At 32.8% G+C, this 22,969-nt stretch overlaps 1 protein-coding gene across 1 annotated transcript in view; it reads left to right on the top strand.

Moving 5' to 3' along the window:
• LOC104522944 (CUB and sushi domain-containing protein 3) overlaps nucleotides 1–22,969 on the top strand; it is a gene marked incomplete at its 3' end in the record, with an annotated part of 213,163 nt that overhangs the window by 55,959 nt on the left and 134,235 nt on the right. The window contains exons 6-9 of the mRNA XM_010165366.2: nucleotides 2,002–2,196; nucleotides 8,071–8,209; nucleotides 13,246–13,433; nucleotides 15,819–16,007. Of these exons, the coding sequence (XP_010163668.2) occupies nucleotides 2,002–2,196; nucleotides 8,071–8,209; nucleotides 13,246–13,433; nucleotides 15,819–16,007 (711 nt within the window). The remainder of the gene's footprint in view (nucleotides 1–2,001; nucleotides 2,197–8,070; nucleotides 8,210–13,245; nucleotides 13,434–15,818; nucleotides 16,008–22,969) is intronic.

The raw sequence follows: 22,969 nt of genomic DNA, 5'->3' as shown, positions 1-22,969 counted from the left end.
CATTCCTGCCTTCCTACCTCTTCAGTTCTCTGCAGTTCCTCACCTTCATATTTTTTTGATAAAAAATGAAGGTTTTAAGATCCTTCTGAGTTGATATCAGAACCGAAGTACTTCACCATCATCCTGTGCTATGATTATGCTGCCTGGCTGTGTTCTAGATGCGACTTAAAATGCCAGTACAATCATGATAGTTGATGAGTATAAATGCCAGGAAAACTGGATCTCCTTTTTGCATGTAATATATCATAAAGAACTTTTCCACAGTTTCTTGATTTATTGATGATAGGTAAAATTTTAATATTAAGGATATACCCCTGTGTTCTTTTTCTTTTCAGTTTAAGAGTTGTATATAATATTACAGGTCCACCATGAAGCTTTTCGGAAGTGCTCATCAAGTAATGTAACTGCAGCCAGGCTAGGCTAAGAGAGTAACTGCTGTTGCTGGGAAAGGTTGCCTTTCACTCTCTTAACTCCCATAGCCACCCTGTACAGTACATTACTTCCATAGAAGCAGCAGTAGCAGCCACAACTCGGTTCCTGAGCAGAAATATAGAGCAATGAACCACTTTTGCAGCCTTAATAAACTGATGCCTGGAGTCAACATTTATCTGCATTTACAGATAGCAATATTGAAAATCTATCTCTGTGTTGTCTGAAGCTAGTAAGAAAAACAGACAATCAATCCCCTCACTAAAAGTGATGACTGCGCAGAACATTGAAAAAGTTCTTGTAACCCCTGTGAAAAAGTATGGGATTGCATCATTTTTTAATTCCATCCTCATATGGTAGACAACTGTTCAATGAAAGCACTCTATTCATTCCCAACATAGATAGCATTTCCTAATTAAAAATATCAATAAATTGATGCTTTCTCTTGTCTGTTATTATGATTCTTTATACTTCCGTAGTGCAACATATGAGAAATCTTTCTGCTAAGTTAATGAAGTATTACTTTTTAAAAAAATCCATGGAGGAACTCAGATATGTTTTGTCTAGCAGACACATTAGTAAAACTGCAGAAAAATATTGTGAATGTTGTCTTATTAGGACATAGTCCTTTCTGACATCTCAGAAAGGCATATTTAGGCATATTTATGAAGATATAATTTGCAGTCATCATATGTGAGGAAGGTGAATATTGTGCCTGTGATAGTTGTTCTCACTGAAAAATCATTTTTTAAAAAAATCTGAGATTTATATGCAGTAGTCTCAATAAATAAAACATCAAAATATAATAGCTAATTAATGCATATCTTTTAATGATATTACTGTAAATATGACTTTGCTCACTTCTGGTAGGAAGATTAATTTGTTTGTTGTCCCAGTGTAAGATGTATTCTGTAGTAAAAGACATGGACTGTCTTTATTATAATATCTAAAAATTCAGGGAAATTACAATTTTTTAATTTGTCCATAGATAAAATTGAAATTTTGGAAGGATTTGTACATACTAGGAATTTATTTGACCTTAAATATAACAATATGTTTAAAGTTTTAGGTTTTTTTTTCTTTTACCAACATAATCCCTTTTGTAGCCGTTCATCGGCTCTCAGTACAGGAGACAAAATAGACTATAGCAATATCAGGCACACTGAGGTCAGTATGGCTCAAATGGTTGTGACAGTGAATTGAAAATACAAAAGATGACCAAAGTTGTTATATCATAGGTGCTTGCCCTGCCCTTCTGGTCAATGCTTCTGACCCATTGTAACATTGGATGGGATGGGCTGTTGGAAAGAACATAGCCATCACTGAAATCTGCCAGCGCCTAGCTGTCCAAACTGAGATTCTTACTGGTATAACTTCATCATATTGGAAGCAAACTTTTGTACTAGTAAACATTTTCTACTGTTGGACAAGCTTTTGTTTCTTACTGATTCCTAATATCAATAGTTTTTTCTTACTAGCAGAATAAAATCCTAAAAATGTCATCTTACTTGCAAGAGTTATCACACTATTTGCCCCTCTCTCTCTTTTTTTTTTTTTTTTCCTTTTGAAAAGCATTTGGACATAATGAGTGCCCTGATCCTGGAGTGCCAATCAACGCTCGGCGTTTTGGTGACAACTTTCAGCTGGGGAGCTCAATTTCTGTTATATGTGAGGAAGGATTTATTAAAACACAAGGAACTGAAACAATTACTTGCATGCTAATGGATGGAAAAGTAATGTGGAGTGGACCTATTCCTAAATGTGGAGGTATGTGTAATATTTCTTTCTGATTCAGGAGAACTTGATATAATGTTTTTTAAGTTGTCACCAAATGAAGTTCAGATTTTTGCAAAAGAATAGCTATTGACTTCCTGCTTCAGAGAGATGAACAATTTTAAATCAATGAGTGATCAGTGATACTAGATTAGAATGAAGATGTTGATCTCTTTCAGGTCCTTAGCTGTGGTATTTAAAACCATCTGAGAGGTTTTAGCTATCTGTTGAAGCATTTATGATTCTTCTTTCCACAGTGACACCTAGATTGGGGGAGATTCTCTTAGCAATTGATCTTCCTATTTATAGAAATTAAGTACTTCCATACATCAAGACCTCTAAAACACAGTGTTATGCGTATTTCCTTGGACTTGTTTGTACTAATATATATAAAAATATAATCTTTGCTTCATTAATTGTCTGTATTTTAAGATCCCCTCACCTTAAGGGAAAAAAAAATGCATTCAGTGTCTTGTAATGTTTTAAGAAAAAAATATATTATTTAATCAATAATAGTGCAATCTCTGATTTATATTTTGTTAGCTTTTACTTTAAATAAAAGTTTAGCTTTTATTTTCACTATGTCACTAATTTCCTAACAAAGTTTGCTTAATTTTAATACATGAATGTGACTGCTTATAACACACTTTGCAGCCAGTTTACTTTTTGTGATAAATTATTATTTTTTTCATAGACATAAGGTGGATCAGTTTCCCTAGACCAGATTAGTACAGGCTGTGAAGCACTTGCTTTATTATAAGGTTCATGGGGCAATGTAACACTCCTAATAAAATATAAGGTTGCATTTTCAATGTTACATTAAAAACTTAATTAATAGGAGTATTTTAAAATATGTCCATGCACAAAATAATCTGATACATAGGTGCTCTGAGACTCTAAATGGAACATATATTGGTATCCTAGAGGTTGGAACACTGGTATATTTGAATCACATGTATTTATCAACTGTAGAATTAGATATATTTTTAAAAATTAAGATAAAGTTTGAAGACAAATTAAAATATTTTTAAGCTAATAATGTTATTTGGTCTATTGAGATGTTCAGCATTCTTATTGACTGTGTACGCATTTGCCTCCAACAAATAGTCATTTCGTGTAAGGCGAAGTTTGCTTGCCCTACACACATAGCTCATAATTTTGTTGTTGTATGTATCAAGTCAAAGGCATGAACTCCACATACTGACTAGGAGACATTGAATGCGACTGTTGTGCAGTCTTCCACGGCAGAAATGTCAACTATTACAATATATAGGAGAAAACCATTTAATAATAAATGTGGTGCAGACGGACAGGGTCAGCATACTTGTTTTCAGGGCAGTCCTGACCAGGCTCTGCTGGAGCTTCCTCCCAGCCCTGCCCATGGCCCAGGATCCCATTTCAACTCAGCCTGGGGCTGTCGTTCCCTGCCCCAGCAATGCCACAAGAGTGCTGGTCTCCAGCCCCATTCTCTGCTGATATGAGTGTGCTCATGGGAGTTCCTGGTTTGACCTCAGACCTAACTCATCAAATTACATGAATCTGATGGTCACTTGGCTGCTACCAGACCCTTTCCTGTCACCAATCCAGTCCTGTTCACCTTTCTCAGGTGGAGCTGGATGATGCTCTGTCTGTGAAGGTACTAACTCTGCCTGTGTATACATGTGTGTGTGATCATTCTTGGCTCCTGGATACTCTTCTCTACTGGAGCAGCCCTGGTTTTGCTGTTCCCTGATGCATTTGAATTTGAGATTCCTGTCCTTGTGCTTTTCATTCTTCCTGCGTGAGGGTTATATGGAGAATTTTCCCATAATCTCTTGTAATATTATGCTGTTGTACCTGTGCTGCAGCTCTAACCTTGGTCTTCCTGCATAACTCCTCTAATGCTTAATATCCTGCTGTTCTGTGGCATGGGTGATAAGCTCTTGAAAAAAAAAAAAAAGGTCTAAAACTATGAATCTACAAGATATTCAGTGATTAGCCTGTTATCCTCAAAGCTTTCTTCATACTCATCTATGGAAATTTCCTGCCTCAACTCCTACACCATACTATAAAAAGAAATAAACAGAAATGCCTTTGTGAGAACTCTTAATTCAAGCTAAGACTGGAGATGTTCAAAAGCTGGGTGGTCATAGTCCATATCATGTGCTTGTTTAGGTAAAGACACAAATAAATTACAGAGCAAAATTAGCAAATTTGCAATTTATTGCAAATTTGCTAATTTATTGCAAAATTAGCAATAAATTGGAGCAAAATTATCTTCCTTCCTTCCTTCCTTCCCCCCGACCTGCCCCCCGCAATCAAAGACCCTCACAAATTCATTATGAAATCACTTTAAGGCTATTTCTTGTCTTCACTGGAAACTGTATCACTGTACAGATGCCTATGATGTAAATAAATATGTCTATGTGTCTGGTGAGCCTGGCAAAGAAAGAAAGCTCATCCTTCACTTTATGAAATGAAATTCAGGGGAAATTCCCAGCTTGATTATATCAGCTGTGTCTGAATTTTGAGGCTTGGTGAAATCCAGGGTCATTGGGTGAATCTGTTCAGAAAAGTATCATAAAACTAAAACCAAACAAATATATTCAAAAAACAAAAAAGAAAAAAACAACTCTCTAAGGTTTTCCTTTAGAAAATAGGTTTAGTCTCTGTGGGTTCAGATCCTGAGAAGCTCACCAAATCTAATTTGGGCTAGATCAAATCCTTAATTAGCAATTAAGGAAAGAATCTCATGATAACAATAACTGTGTTATGCATTTATAGTTCTACGGGCTAGTATATTTACACCAATATTCATCAGAACCAACAAAGTATTTAAGCCTACTTCTAACTGGAGAAACTGTGTTTTCCTGTTGTGTATAAGTTAATGTGTGACCTACTTGATTATTGTCTATAATAAAGCTTATATATATGTATATACACATGCTAAAGTTCATGTTCTTCTGTAGTTATTTGTACAGATGAACAAATCTCACTCTTGGCACGTATCTATGTCATGTGCAAGAGAAAAGATTAAGGTGACAAAGATCCTTATTTTAATCCTGCTATCTCTTCATTCAACCTTAAGGTACCCAATCCTATCATTTTCTACTGCAGTTTGCAGCTTAGAATCTGCTCATTGATACCTTTTACATCTCAGTAGCGTTAAAAAGTTCTGCTCTCCAGAATACAGTGTCCTCAGTCCAGGAGTAGCGTTGCTATGGTCAAAATGTTTTGTAGAAGTACACCTATGAAAAAGTAAATAGTTTTTTTGTGTCCCCTGAAAACCATCTTCTCCTCAATTAGGAGAGATAATGAGATATAAGATTATTGCTTGATAGCCTTCTTAAGCTGAACCCGGAGAATCTACTTATCCAGTTAGTTCAATTCTTATTGAGAAGTGATTAGTTTCATTAGACTGTCTAGAATAAAGGATATCCAGTGTTTGATACTGTGTTGTTGAGAACTCTTTGACAAATAGATGTCTATTCTCATCCAGGTTGCGTCAGTGCACATCTGTACCACACAACAGATGGTAATGGAAAAGAGATTGGTGTAAATGGTTCAGTTTTACTGTCTGCTTTGTATTATTTAGCACTGTCTACAAAAGGTGATACCTACCTCTTCAAGGCTGATGTTTTGGGGAAGCAATGAATTTTGCTCTGCCTGGTTGTGTAAGGCACTGAAATATATGTTGCTTGTTTACTTTGTTGCTTCACATAGGGGACATACAAATAAGTCTGATCAAAAAGATTTTGTGACAGAAAATGTTAAGTTTTACTTGAATAGCTAATACATTCTGCAGATTTCTGTTTCCATAAAACAGTCAGCAATTCCTGAAAATACAGAAATTGTAGACTGCTCATCCTTTGAGACTGTGGTCACCAGTTTAAGGGCCTGCTCTATGTAATGCTTTCCCCTTTTAAGTGCGGCTTTGTTGACCGTAATGGAAAACATATTTGTTGCAGAAAATAAAGAGCATATAGCTTACATTTCACAGGTTCTAAATTATGATCTGATACGCCAAATAAGGCTTTACATGTTTATGCTGTTATGGTAGTCTAGTGAAAATCATCTCTTATACTGTTACATTTTTTCTTAACTTTCTTTTTCCTTATGATAGAACTTAACACCTTATCAGGTCCTTATCACTTTCTATTTTCATCAAAGCAAGCTTGATTGTCTCCTCATAAAGTTGCAATATGCAAGTCAGAATAACTATGAAAAAGCTTTTTTTATAGTATTACTCCTCCCTTCCTCTTCTATACCTAAGATTCTAGGTAGTCCATTTTAGTAATAAAAATAAAACCAATATTATATTAAAATCAACTTATTAAACGTCCCTGCTTGCAACTGTTTTTACTGAAGTAGCTGGATTTACTAAGGGACAGCAATTTGCAAGTGTTTCAATAAATGAAAATGTTTAATTTAGAGTCCAGTATTATACAAATTATTTCTTCCCAGGAATAAATAATTAAAATTAGTTGTTTGTTAAGTAACATTGTAACTCAAGGAAAATATATCTTATTTTTTGAGAGGAAAATATATTCAGAGATGAGTTGCTTTTCTGTCTTCTCTCCTGTGGATCAAGGAGACCGTTTTTTATAAGTTTTTATTTTAAAAATTCTAATATTTCTAGTGATGAAATTACTGCATTTCTTAGATGTCAAAAATTCAAGATATTTCTGTGAGTTAATTTCTCTATTTAGGGAATATCAGTCTCCTACTGAAAACAAATAAAAACATGCCAAGTACTTCCACATTGTCTCACCCATCCATACTACTGAGGAAATGATGATCTCACAAAAGTCTGATGACACACACACTTGACTACATACACATGTAGATCCATCAGATGTAATGGGTTTGCATTCATGCATGAAATTAAAAACCTTCACAAAGCTTTGCAAGGCTTAAACCTAAAAGATCTGTGTTTTAGCAGTATTGATTTTACAGTTCTTACTCTTCTCACCTGTGAGATTATACCATCTTTGGGATAGACTAGCACTCTCCATAGCCAAAATCAGAATCAATCAAGCATATTTCTTACTTCTGAGAATCTCTCTTCTGCCCTATGACTAACTGTCTTGACACTGGTCATCTACTGGGAATTTCCCTTATTCTGTACTAGCTCCTCTTCAACTATTTAAGAAGAATTGCTACCGAAGAAATGCTCTTCATCTTTTTAATACCTATGGCTGTGGAGATTATTCCTATAATTAATGCTTCATTAAGCCATTGAAAAACTTGAAATATTATTACCAACAACTTTGGTTTCAATTATGTTTTAATACAGTTTTCCTAGCTTATATTTACTTATTATGTCTGAAGGAAAAACTACATGTTATTTCCAGTAATTCTGCTTCCAGATATACATATTACAGTATTTAATATATACTTGGCAAATGCTTCAAAACTGTCAGATAATCTTGTAAGAATGGTAAGTATGTCTTTTTCATGAATGAAGAATTTGAACTGCCAATGTGACAAGCAAAATGTATGTGATATGACAGTGTATTAATGTCAAAGTTAAAATAACAATTCACTACTTTCTAGCTTGAACTGAAACTTTTGCAAGCTTTTCTAATCTCTGCTCACAATTAAAAGCAGAAGTAATAACACTTTTTAAACATACTGTTTTGTTGTATTCCTTTATTACAGGAAAATTGTATCTGTAAGAGTACAATATAAAAGCTTTGTTAGAACTTATTGAACAGTTTATTTTATCTTTTTAAGGTGTTAAAGTCTGTCAGCTTTGAAGCCTTGTATGTTCATGAAGCTGGACTTTTAAAATTTGTTGGTTATAGACATCCTACATTGAAAGTAATAATTGTGAATTACATATAATAATTCTGTGTTATTATACCTCTCTCTTTCTTTCATTTTTAGCTCCATGTGGTGGGCATTTTTCATCTCCCAGTGGAGTAATCCTGTCTCCAGGCTGGCCAGGGTATTATAAAGATTCCTTGAATTGTGAGTGGGTGATAGAAGCTGAACCGGGACACTCTATCAAAATTACATTTGAAAGGTCTTGACTAATGTTTTTCTTACTTAATATTTTCTGATTTTTACCCAGAAGCAGGAGTTTATTAGCTCTGTTATATCATTAATTTGCACTGCCTCTAAAATCAAGCGATTGTATTGTCAGGTAGGATTTTCCAAAACACCTTAGTGTCTTCAGAGCATGTATTTTATCTTCAGTGTAATTTATATTTTGAATGACCAAAAAACTTTTGAAATTCCTACCATCTTGCATATATTTAAGCCTGTCTGGCTCAGTTAAAAATTTTGTCTGTTTTTAAAGATTAGCATGTTTCATTTACTCATAACTGTGTTGCTATGATGAATTATGAAATATTTTTTTCTCTCAATCCCATTAAATCTCTACCTCTAAAAATCTGAATCACCTGTAAAAACCGAATTAAATACATTCATATTTTTATCCACTGAATATTTAATCATCAAATTAGCTGATCTGTTTTTGTGAAAGGACTTTGTGCTCTCAGGATGGAACTCCAGTTTCCCCAAATTACTGCAGCATTCCACTTTTCCTGCATTACTACCTGTTACTTAGGTCCCTTCCCAATTCCAAGGATTGAAATATGCTGAGGAACTTAAATTCCTCATGGCAGCAAGGTGCGGGCATTTCATTTGAGGTCTTTATGAGAAAGCAAAAGAGACAATGTAATTATGAAATGCTATATGGTTTAAGTATTGTCAAGAATATTTTAAATTATTTTTAATGGTAAATATTAGTAAAGTTAGATGATGATCCAGGAAAAAAGGGCTTTTGATGATCAAAGTTATAGTGCACAAATATAATGCAAGTACTTTTCAGTTGCTGTTTATGCAGTATATTTGACTACTCCTGGTCACAATCAATTTTAAAGAGAAGATATCACTTAATTTTAGTACAATTCAAAAGTTGTTTTTATCAAGGTGTGAAAATTACCATCTTCTCTTTGCAAAATTTCACATTGTGGTAAGATTATTTAAAACATTTTTCTGGTACTATAGTTTACACTATAATGAAGCATTCATATATACAGAGGACAGTTAATATGGACACTTCAAAGGTATTTCCTATCCTTAACATCCAATGAAGGCTGGTCTTCCAAAATCACTAATGCTGTACATCAGCTTAAAAAGCTTTACCAAATTTTTACTAAAATACAGAAAGGAGTGAATAACTACCTCTTGCAGTAATTAATCAAATGCATATTAGTCCAAAATTAAATTATTTGTTTGCTTTATTGTCTTGTAAATCAAATGAAAAATAAAAATTTTAGAACTTTCGTTAACTCAAGTTTTTTAGAAGAGAAATATAATTTCTTTTTAATTCAGCTTTCCATTTTTGACTACACATTTTATCTGGATAGTAATTTCAAAGTGAAAAGCATTTGCCTTTTTATTTGCAAAATTCTATGACAGCTGAATTTTCTTCCTTTATACCTGAGTTTCATTAAATCTGACAGTCTCTTGTGTACATGTTTTGTTAGTAATGCATTAATATCTTGTCATAAAATTTCTCAATCTGTTACTCTTGTAGGTAACAGCAATAAGAACAAGATGTGGTCTCTTAAGATCACAGATAGAGCTCTAACCCTCTTTAGAACCTAATCCCGTTGTGACATTATGACACTTATTTTTCTGTTACTGCTCATTTTTTACACTCTTTTTGCTTGCAATAAATTGGACTGACATAAATATTGCTCACATGCATAAATTCAGAGAGGCCCTACTTGCATATGGATGTGTGAATGCTTATGTGTTTCTGTGCAGGAATAAATGTAAAAATAGGTCTAAATATGTTCACACAAGTGCACTTAGAAATATAATTACTTGTTTGGCTGTAAAGAAAAAGTTATTGCATAAACCAAATAATGAAATAAATCTTCATAGTGTACTAAAAGAAAACATTTTGTAAACTACCAATGTTAAGTTTTTTACTTAATTGTTTTTCACATAATTTAAATTTACATTCTGAGGCATTCATACATTAGCTTCTTTTTAAAGATTCATTCTAGTCTGACTGTCCTTGTTCCGCTCCTTCCTATTGGAAGTCTTCAAATGGACTTTCTTAAGACAGAAGGTTAATTTTGTTGAAATATACACTTTTAAAACTGTAGGAAATTGACTTTGGTATATGATTTGAAACAAAACAAACAAACAAACTCAAACCTCCAAACAACTCATACTTTGTCCTGTTCTTAACATTTCACCTTTGTTCTGAAAAACAAAGAAAAATACTTTTTCTAGCCTTTCTTGGTGCAGATACTAAGACTTCCACAATATGTGTAGTTATTTGAAAGAATTTTAATTTCTCAGTCAGGGTGAAACATTTATATTACATGTCTAGAGTCTTTACATCCTTTATTTTTGGGTTTTCTAAGAGGGAGGGAACAGTTCTTACTAATGCCCATTTCCTACAGAGTGACACCTTAACATTACATCAGTTTATCACTTCCACAGTAGTTTATTTCCTTTTAATCTCCCATCTTTCTATCTTCCTATGACTTCTCTCTTATGACATCATAAATGTGTGAGGTACTGCATTCTATGACTGTGTGCTAAAGAGCTCCTGTGCCATGGAGCCATAGACAGAGATGAAAAGAAAGAGATCTACAGACAAAGGGAATAATAATAACTAGTAATTTTAGTGCTTTCAGAGGTTTCATAATAACTTTTTCGTATTTTGTTTTATGATCATGCATGTATACTTTAAAGAGTTTACTCCTGTTGTGCAGACACAGCTATGATACATAATCTGTTGGATTTTTGTTATAAATCAGTAGTTTAGGCTGAATTTAAATTATAGGATTGAGAAATATGAGTGCCATTCTTCATGGTAATGAAGTATTTATCATTAAGCCTAATTAGTATTTAAATACTAGGACAGTTAATCAGCAAACTACTGATTGGAGTACTAGTCACATTTGACTAATGAGTGTACACTGTGCAGCAGGATATTCTACTCATATCCTGACACTGGTGTCTCTTAGAAACAAAGACGCATTTTGTAAATATTAAAGCAGCTTTATCTGTTCAAATAAGATAGAAAAGGTGTGTTACCTCCTGTGTTAAAGTTTGTTTCTGTCCTATTTGCTTGAATGAATTTTTGTGAGTCCCCCATAAGGATAGACCTCACATAGCAATGAAGCCATCCAGGTTAACTTAAGAATAATGTCTGGTTAAATAGGAAAGAACATTGGGTTTTACATGAGAACAGAGTATGTTTTATTCAGTTTCCTATAATCCCTACTGTTTTCTCACACCAAGGAATAACCAGTTAAGCATCAAAAGGAAAGGTATTAAAGGAAAAAAAAAAGAACCACTTTGTACATAATCCTCCTTCAAATTTATTTCAGCTCATCTCACTAAAAATCTGTCCTTTTTTTTTTTTTTTCTTAAGTGCTTACTAATTTTTTTCATCACTTTATTTTTCTGTTTGTGGTGTTGTATGTAGTCTTTGAGCAACAAGTACTTATGAGAGGATGGTTTCCCTGCTCATGGCAGTGGGGTTGGAACTAGATGATCTTTAAGGTCCCTTCCAACCCTAACCATTCTATGATTCTGTGATTTCTGTTATGTCTTTGGACACTCAATTTCATCATGTCGTGACTATCCGGATAGTTGCTTTGCATTTATGAGGTCAATGCCTTTTTACACATTCTCACTCAAATATGCTTATGGTAAAGGAACTAAAAAGCAGAGCAAGACTAAATGATCTGTTTCCAAGATTGCTTCTGTTTCATATGGATTAGTGGGAAAAACAAGTACTGGAAAAAGCAAGTTACTGCCTAGTCGCTTTTTAGCAATGTATCATTATGAGTTTATTTGGAAACTAGCAAAAAAAGAAATTTTCAGTTCTCCTGCTTCTAGGCTTATTCTGCTTTATTTCCTTAACTCCCTATTATTTTATTTCTGTGCTCTTCTCTGTGTTATTTCATATGAGAGGGACATGGATAAAAGGAAACATGTTTTGGGCAGCTTTAATTTAGATCTTTAGGCTCAGACTCATGGCACATAAATAATGAAATACAGAGATCCTCAGTACCTTGGCGTTAGTCATGCAGTTCCTTGAATGGATTTCACAAAGCTGAATTAGGCATGTAAGTGAATCAGAGAGAGAATTAAGAATATCTGAAGGTTCCTTGTAGGATCCTGTTGTTAACTGTTTCTTTTTAGCTCTGAAAGGCTTTTTCAGTAATCCATCAGAGAGTCCATAAAAGTAATGTGATTGATGTAAGATCTGTCATAATGAGAATGAGAGAAACCAGTCAAAATACCAAACAGGTGTTTGGGATTCCTGGTACCATCTAAAACAAGACAAGCATGGAGATACGTAGCAGTGCTGTCATGCTCAGCTTTTCCTTGACAGAGACAGCACGCATACTGTCTCTGAACAGGCATTTTTCTTTATAGTGCTTTCCAATCAGGATTTTATATATATATTTTTATTATTATTAATTTTATTTTTTTTTTTCCCATAACTTCTGCCACTACTTTGAACTGAGCCTCAACTGGCACAAAGCCACTGGAGTCTCAGAGCAGACTGAAGTAATTCTGTCCTGCTTATAGATGATTATAAGGGTAGTTGCTCAGAGTGTAATTCTTTCATAATATAAAGTACCTTGATGATATTTGTGCCAAATGGAATGGATGTAATTAAAGAATGCATCAACATATCCTCTATATGATTTACTTATTTTTTTCTAAAAAGAAAAATAATTTTGTGCAATAAAATAGTATATGCAAGTACTATTAATATTTGCTAACAAACTTTGTGTTTCTTTCGTGTCCTGCAGTACAAACCAGCTCAAGGAGTTTAAACATTTCTTTTCTTACTAAGGCACTAACCTGAAATTTTATTTTTGTATTAATTATGTAGGATAATTAATACTATTATATTGATATTGTAAAATAGATATGTGGAGAAATAATTAAAAGAATATGATGAGGAAAGGAGCGTAGTTTTAAACTGTGGCTTACTTTGTAAAGGTTTATTGAATTTTTTTAAACTGCTTCTTATATTTGTGCCTCTGTGTCTTTCCTCAATTCCAGATTTCAGACAGAGCTCAACTATGATGTTTTGGAAGTTCACGATGGACCAAATTTATTGTCTCCTCTTCTGGGATCTTACAATGGTACACAAGTCCCACAATTCCTGTTTAGCAGTAGCAATTTCATTTATCTTCTTTTTACAACTGATAACAGTCGTTCTAACAATGGATTCAAGATTCACTATGAAAGTAAGTAATTCTGAATTCTATTATTCTATTTCCCGATTAGTCATAAATATATAAAGATGCACAGGTGTCGACTTTGGTAAATTGCTGTTGTATATTAAACTGAGAAAGATTTAGTGATAGTAAACTGCACAAGGGATGACCAGTAATTTCATTTGCCATTTAATGTCATTGCTGTACTGTTCCATACTTTTAAGAATCAGAAGATGGGAATGGGAAGCAAATGCGTTTCTTCCGGGTGTTACTTTTATGTCTTGTTATTCTTATATTGTATACAATACATTTTTTGTGTGTGTAAAAGTGCATGAGATCAGGAACATTATGAAAATATAAGCAAATAATGAATTACTGTCCTGATTGATGTACCTGCAGCTTTAACTGAAGGTAATGGGAAATGCAGTTTACACTAATGATTATGGATTACACTTGATTACAGATTTTTAGGGATCTAAAAACCTACATATGTGATTTGTTCTGACATACAGAAGTCTTATTTTTTGCATTATCTTAGTCGTATAAACTACACAGCAGGTAATATCTGTAAGATTTCATACTTCATGAATTCTAAAAATTCATATAAGATTATATCATACTTTTTGTGCTTATAAATATACCTTTTGTAAATATAAGTAATATTTTCATATGAAATAGTATTTTTCTGTAATCACTGTCTAATTTGCTTAGTAAAGGTCATGAGCACATAGTTATCTATCAATTTCTGTTTCATACTCCTACTTTTTGGAACTGTCACCCAGCAATTTTTAGATGTTCTTAATTTTTTACATTATTTTTGGCCATTTTCACTATTCATAACTAGTAATGATAAGGATATTGAATACAACAGATGTGGAGATGACTTTACTAGATAAAATTTGGGTTGATGTGAACTCCAGTGAATGTCAGGTCTGGCTGTTTAATGCAAAGAAACCCTATTATTATTCCAAAATTCTTTGGAATAATGGATTCCCATCCATTCTGAAGTTTGAAAAATGGCTATCCTTACAAATCAGGAAATCTAGATTAATATTGTCAGCAGAAACCACTAAATTCTTAAAATTATTGGCTACATGAATAATGTTAAATGATACAAATTAGACTTTGGGAATATGAACAGCAAAAAGAGGAAAGATGCACTTATTAGAAATACCCTTATATCAAACTGTTTCAATTAAAGTTTGAAAAGAAACCTGAAATTTCATTATAAATGAATTCTTCAATTTCATTATAAAATCCCTTTTTTCTAAAATTTATCCCTACCCCACAGTTCTCTTTACACTAGTGCAGAATGAAAATTAAATTTATACTATCAGAGAACATTTCAAATATGTCTTTACCGTTTTTTACACAAAATAAACCATTTTCAGTAGTTATTTTTCTGCTTAACATCTTCTGTTTGTATACAGACATCTAGTATTAATTTTATTTTTGTTTCATTTTTACTGGTTCATTATCTTGTATTATCCAGTACAACCCAATTCTGATGTCCCCTTTCTGGATAATAATAATGATTAATGGTACTCTATTCAGCATTTTTCTCTTCAAATATCCTATTTAAAGCTGAAGTATTATATATGTTCTTATTTTCTGTGCTAATTATTTCTTTCCACACTGAATTTCTTTGTAAAGAACGATATTTTATGGCTTTTGTGTAGGAATAAAAGGAATAACACCCATTAAAAAAATAAAAGGAATAACACCCATAAAAAAATCTTATGCTGACTACTACTTCTAATTTGCTAACATCAGTAATATTCCTTTAGTTTTTTGTTTCTTTCTTTGTTTTTCCCTGTTTCTTTTATAACGAAGTTAAACTTCTCACTGGGAAATAATCTAAAAGTTTAAATTTTTAGCACACATTAAAGTTCTCTTTATCAAGTCAACTTCTCTTTACTCTTTTTTCTGCTATTCTTTATCTTCTCAATATCTCACATATCAAATAGCATTAGTTATTAGAATTATTTATGTAAATAATTGATCTATGTAAATATTTCAAGGATAAATATCAAAAGAAATGAAAAGCATTTTAGCTAGGATAACAAAGTTTGATCAGAAAAAAATAAAGGCTGGAAATCAGAATTTTGAATGATCATCAGAGCTTTTCAACATCTGCATCAGGTACAAAATCATGTAATGTTACTGAGGTAGGATCAAATTAAATATCTTGTACATTATGTGATGTTTTTCTCTGCGGGAGTGGCAGGATGCAATTCATTATCCATAAAATCTTAGAATGGTAATGGAGAGAAATATAGTACAAGGGTGATTCACTGAAAGTATGTTAATGAAGCCTTCAGTCCCACTCACAGCACAGTGAATTAGTTAAATTAATTTTTAAAAAGTCTATAGGTTGTTTATGTGACTTTTTTTTTTTTTTTTTTTTAATCCTAGGTGTAACTGTTAATACTTACTCTTGCTTGGATCCTGGCATACCAGTGCATGGACTTCGTTATGGGCATGACTTCTCTATAGGTTCTACTGTCTCATTTAGTTGTGATCCAGGTTATAGACTGAGTCATGAGGAGCCTTTGCTATGTGAAAAAAATCACTGGTGGAGTCACCCACTCCCAACTTGTGATGGTAAGGATGAATGGATAAAATACAGAATACCTCAGAATACACACATTTTGCCAAACTGTTGTTATTCAAATTGAGTTAAATGTTGGAGCTTGTAGAACCTCTATTTTTAGGAAAAAAAAATAGTTAGAGGAAATAAATGTTATATAACTCTGTGTGATGAGATATTCAGTAATAAAAGTAGAGAGTAATATATTACTCTTTAAATCAGAAGATTATTGAAGATACATCTATACATTACCATGAGCTAACTGATTGTCAGTTACTGAAGGCATGCAAGGTTACTGTCAATAACTGAAGGCATGCAAGGTTAATGTATATCTGCTTGTAAAGCACTTATTACAAACCACAAATATTTGTGTTGGTATCCGTCTATGGGCACAAGTGTGCTGACATACAAAACATGAGAAACAGTTTGTTTATACCTCATGCAAAAACTGTGTATTTCTCTCCTTTCATGTTGATTACTGTTCCTAGCTTCTTAACAGAATTTGATACCCTTCAGTCACTGTAGAGATTAGGGCTACATTATATCTGATGATTAAGTGTATGATTATTAAACCAGACAAAAATAGCTTGGAGTCCCCACCATATAATTAAAAAGTCTGCTTGAAAAATTATCTAATAGTTTCAGTCATTTCTTGTTATCGGAATTGCTCATTTTAATCTGTTTTCCCAGTTAGAGTGATATCAATTATATTTAGTATTAAGAAAATATATTGTAATGTTTATTAAGTTGCATATTTGAGATTATTTTCTCTCAATATTTTCTGTTGTGCATGATGCACACTTTTCTAATCATAAAAAATGTTATCAGGAATAATGTACCCACTTAATTCTAGAGTACTATTTAACAGGCAAAAAAAACAAGATAAACCACTGAACTTTTATGAGCTACATAATACATGACAGTATATTTTTGTAAAACAGTTCTTCATGTCTCAGGACACTCAAAGAAAAGGCTGAATTTGAATGAAGACTAACAAAAAAGCTCACTGAATCATGTGTGATTTGCCATATGGAAATATATTCATTTGTTCTTTATTTCTTTCTTTAAAAAATGGTAGGTAGCTTATTTAGTTAACAAATGCTTTGGTTTTTATATTTCAATAGGTCGAACCTGTCAGTATATGATTATACTTAAAATTTGTAGTGGTAGCAAGGGGCATGAATAATCACTTTCATGAAAATGGCACTCTCTAGTTCAGCAAGCCTGTTTCCTAAAGGGTTCTGCTTCTCATTCAGGTTCTTGGAATGAAGGATTGCAGGGTTCCCACAGCTCACAATCAAGGGGACTATATTTTACTGAATAGGCCATAAACATAAGATGTGTTTTCTTACGGCGATAGGCACTAGATGGTAACCATCTAAAACAAATAGTATTAACACACTCCCTATGAATACTGTTCTCTGCTGTGAAATAAACTTACATATTGTGATAAATTTCTTCCTCAAGATGCTGAACTAGCATGCAATTCATTAAGTAAATGAGATTTTTTTTTTTTTTTTTTTCACTACAGCACATTGCTAAATGGCAATTGTCCATTGAATAAATATGCTCTAAAGGCAGGATTGAGTACATTTATTCTAGTAAATTTAATCAATTCATGGTTGAACTCATTTTAATTTAATTGTTGTATTTTTTCTCTGGTGGAATGTTTTTAAATAGGATCCAGAGTCCTTGCACCCCCAGGGAAAAAAGGGCATTTGCTAAATGGACTGTTCTTTACATAAACTGCAAGTAAGGGTTTGTATTAATTGGACCACTAATAAACACATTGGTCACTGTTCCTGCTCATTCAGTGTATTACTCTGAGAGTTTCTGAAGAGCAATTTTTACTTGATTGTTCTTTGTGATAATTGCATCTCTTTTTGTTAATTACATCATCTAGTGATATGCAGACAGAACATGATAACTGTGCAGACAGATCATGAAAATTCATGTGTTTTAGAGGAGGAGAAGGGCATAGAAAAGGGAAAAAAAATAAACTTCTTAGAAGCAGTTCTTCCTCGAAGCAGATCATGTTGACTGCAATTCTATTTTAGGAAGGAATGTAAAGTATTTTTTTTTTTTAATTTTTTTTTTAATGAGGTGTCTAGATGTTACACAGATAATCATCACAAAAAGCTTATCGGGAAAGTCATACTTCGTTATCTCCAGGAACATTTAGACAATACTGAGAAAAATGGTTTAAAAATGAACAAGCAAACTGTTTCCTTCCCTAAAGAGTGGCCTGGGGAAGTGATTATGACAGACTGTATAGTTCATTAATATTTGAATAATTGAGATGCATAAAGGATTTTGTAGGTAATTTCCTTAGTTTTGATTTTTATGTTTATCTATATAGATAATGTGAGCACACTGTTCCTCGGTGCACATATGTATTATCTGTGTGTGAGTGTGTATACACATATGTAAAAACACAGATTTATATATACAGATTTATAGCAAGGCATTTCTGAAAAAAACCCAAAACAAAACAGTAGAACTCTCTGACCTTTGAGGATAATAGACTCTGTTTCTCCTCTTTAAAGATAAGAATTGAAGGAAAATATTTTCAGAATCTTAGAACAGTTGTAGCCGAAAGGAACTTCAGGATGTCACCTCATCTAAACCCATACCCCAAAAAGCGAGTCCAGTCTGGATGTTCTATCAGGTTGCTCAGGATTGTGCACAACTGAGTTTTATCTCCAAGGAGTGAGATTCTATTTCTTCTTTGAGCAACTTGTGCCATTGTTTGGCCACACAATAGAAATTCTTATCATCTACTGAGAGCTTCCCACCTTCCAGTTACATCCATTACCTCTCATGCTTTCACTATTGTGAAAGCTACTTGAATTTATACAGTACTTGAATTGCTTTACACTTTTCAAGACAGCAACTCCGCTATGTTAAAATAAGTTATACAACTATGAAATTAAGACTTCTTCAAAGAATGAAAAGTAAAACCTATGATCTGTATCAAACCATCAGTCTTTTCAATACATGAGTTAGTCTGTAGAATGTTAGGGACATACTGTTAAAAATACTTCAGTGTTGTTAAGTATGACCAATTTCTGGATAGCTGTCTTGGCAAAATATTTCTTTATTTATTTTTAAAAGAGATGGCACTGACCAAGGCCTAGATTCCCCCCACTCCCCCACTTTGGTTCATGGGAAAACAGGTTTTTTATCCACACAGACCAGAGAAAAACGATTGGTATTACTGTGTACTTTGGTTTTGTTTTGTTTTGGTTTTTTTTAAATAATTCATCTGAAGATGTGGTTTGGTCTGTATACTGTAAACACAGGAAAGAAAACAAACATACAAATAAATAACAACTATTTTTTTCAAATAAGAATATGTACAGGCCTTCAGAAAATAGTAATACTTAAGAGAAATAAAATAAATAGTTTTGAGCTTTGCTTAGAAAATATTACTTGTACTAACATTTACACCATTCCTATATAGCATCTACATATGATTCACTGTATACCTATCTATCTGGACAGTCCTGAATTTCTTGACTATAATCTCCTCCCAGTTCTTAACAAACAGGACAAATTTTTGTCTTATCATGTCCTTTCTATATTAATATTATAATAGAATTTGCTTTTAAGCTTTGAATATATGTGAGAAAATGTATTCTACCCAATGTATGAAGTATTGTATTAATCTAATTAAAATGACAGGAAAATTAATGTTGAAATTAGATACCTAATTAAGAGTGTAAAGTGCTTTTTATTCCCTTCCTCATAACATGAAATTGAATACTAATATATAATGATTAATTATTTGAATTAAAAATGAATATTGTCATTCCACTTGATCTTCATTTACTTAAGAAAATTAATAAATAGCAAGAAAAATGTTCAGGCATGATGTAAAAACTTTAATGTTTATACTGAAATACCTAGATGTCCAAATTAATTAGCAAATATGACTTGTGCAGGACATGTGAGGAACATATCCAGGAAATATGGCAGAGGTGATTTCTGTTAAGACATTTCTAAGCTGAAAGCAATACTTCTATTAAAATACTACTGTTAAAAAGCCTGCTGGAAATATTCAATGTGGTAGATGACAGAGTAGGAAATGGATAGCATATTTTCATCTAGTTTAGATTTAAATAAGAAGGTAAAAATATAAGTTTATATTGTGAGTAATCTAGGCTACACTAGTTTCTGTTAAGTTAGTCTCTTGTGTAATATAATTCAAGTCCAAGTTTTCTTTCCGGTAGCCGATTATAATAATTTGATGTCTATATTGTTATTTAGTTGTTACCTCTTGACTGGATCCCATTTTAAGACACATTACATCTTCTGTAATTAGCGCAGACAGATGCTGAAATTTCTTGGTCTATGAAGCACAGTATATAAGATTCAAATTCTAATTCAGTTTCAGTATTTTTTAACTGTATGTATATTTCCCTTTTATTTTGAAATTACACAGTAAATGAAAATCACTTTAAGATTAGATTTTTAGTTGGAAGTTAGAGTTAATTAAGCAAATGAATGTAGTGGGACCTCTGTGTGTTTGTGCACATATACACTTGTATTTAGATTTATATATACACAAAAACATCTATGTATGAGTAGGTTTATCTTACTTTCTCTCTGTGGTTCTTTCTGTACTAGCATATGCTATTAGTCTTTCTCAGGCAAGCTTGAAACCATTTGTAAAACTAATCATTATTGCTAGTAAATTATAAATGTATATTTTCTTTTTCCATCACATTTGAAAACAAATAATTTTCATTTATTTGTACTTGGAGCAAGTGGACCTTATTGAAAAAAGGCCTTTTTTTTTTTCTGAAGGCTTATGTTGTTCTTATGTGTGTTTTCCTTTTCAAGAAAATTGAGTTACATCATTGTCTGCTAGCTTCTGAGTAGTGGTTGGTGACCTATGGCTGGTCTCTTGAAAAAACTTTATATATCAAAATGGTCAGTGATACAATTTGAAAACTTGTAAAAAGTTATTAATTTCCCAGATACCACCATCTTCAGTCAGGCTAAAAAGGGACAAAGGCTTTTTTTTACTGCACTGCTAGTGAACACCATATGTAGAAATACAAAAATACATCTATTACTTATATATATCTGTATTATTTTCTCTTGCTTTACTAAAATAACAAATACATTATTTTGATATTTTTCTGTCCTCCTTGGATATGGTGACCCCTTTCTTCTCACATCCAATTTTCTTGATAACTCTGAATTTTTGCTGTACTGACTTACGTTACATCAAAATAAATTACTTGTGTTACATTAAAAACAAAAACAACAAAAAAAAAACCAACCCAAACTTATTCAAGTACCTCAGATGAAAGAGAACATAATTAGTGGTTGCTGAGTTTTATTTCATAGTATAAAAATGAAAATTTAAGAGGTAAGAGGCTTTTCTGTGGACAAGCGTTAAGATAGTTCTACAGGCTGACCTCTTCGGGAAGAGGTTGTACAGACTGACTTCCACAGTAAAACATAAATATGTTAAAAATAGAACAGAGGACATGTTAAAAAAATGGGGAAAAAAACCCAAAAAATCTTTGAACCAAAATGTCACAATCTAATGTGAAATAACCCGGCAATGTTTGCGTAGCACAGCTGCTGTGACAAGAAAGACTGGGAAGTACTTGCAATTGTTAATACAGTGGTCACAGAGATGGAAAATGTATCTCAGATTAAGAAAACATGTCTCATTTAACTGATCCAGAGTCAGAGACACTGATGTGCTTTGCTAGCCTTCCAGAGTGAGTCTCCAAGAGGGAAAAGAACATAATGACAGTTTAACAGAAGAACAAATGTATAAAAATGGACCATGAATAAATTTAGGCTAGAAATTATGAGGCTATTTCTAGTATTGGGAGATTGATTTTCTATAACAGTTTTATAGTAGCATGAAATATGGCCAGAAATGGAAATTGATACTTTTATGAATGACACAAAACAAGTGCTTTCTTTATAACTATTTATGTGTTTCAGGGATGAAGCATGGCATGTGTGTCTCCCATTCAGAAACGAGTAGCCTGAATAAAGGTTCTAAAATTGTTTGGGCTAAAAATAATTTTTAAACTATATAGGGCCATTTTCTAGGCTTACTTGCTGTCACTCTTCTTTATGACTTACCAAGTCACTAAGCAAAATGAATGCAATTATGAACATTTACAACAAAAGAAAATGTAAGTAATCAACCCGACACTAAGAATTTATTTCACCTAAACAATGGCTTAGGCACTGAACTCCACTATTACATTTTAATCTACATTCACAGTTGTCCAAAACTTGCCTCTTAAATTGTCACATCATTTCTGATCACCACAGTGCTGTAGAGGTACTTTATACTATACATTCAGGTACCTATCTGTATTTCATACAATCACTTCTATATTTTGTTACCTTTATTTGTTGTTCTCTTGGGTTTTTTTGATATTTTGTTTCTCATTTTTCTGAAAACATAGTAATGGAGGGGGAAAAAATTAGGCATGTCATGATTCAACTTCTCTGCTTGCATAACGAAGAAATTATTAATTAGTGTGTTAGCAACACTGTATTCCATTTTCCGTACTAGAACACTAAGTGCTTCAGTTATTTTCTTATGTATTTATTTTACTTTTAGTGTTTCCTAGCCTCCATCTCTGTATAATCAGATAAAGTGAAAGAAAGGTTCCTTGTAGAATCTGGAAAAATGTGTGGAGCTTCTCTTTTGCTGTTTTTATTTTCATGTGTTTCTGTTTTCCTTTGCAATTTGAAAAAGAGTCAGATATTATAAGTGATATTATGTGCTTGGGCTGTTTGCCATTTTATCAGGACCAGTGCACATTTTATATTTCAGATCTGTCAACTTGGCTTTGTTTTGTAAAATGCTGGTCCCTTGATGCCTTTTTTTGCCATCTGCTAACCTTCATAGAGTTACACTGAGTGCCTGATGGCATGCCATAGATGTTTTGTCACCATTTGCATTCCTGAAAGGTTTTCCAAACACCCA

This window comes from Antrostomus carolinensis, unplaced genomic scaffold (assembly GCF_000700745.2).
Source record: "Antrostomus carolinensis isolate BGI_N321 unplaced genomic scaffold, ASM70074v2 scaffold253, whole genome shotgun sequence".
NCBI classification, from domain to species: domain Eukaryota; kingdom Metazoa; phylum Chordata; class Aves; order Caprimulgiformes; family Caprimulgidae; genus Antrostomus; species Antrostomus carolinensis.
The sequence above is the reverse complement of the archived record's forward strand: the minus strand, read 5'-3'. Positions and strand labels throughout refer to the sequence as shown.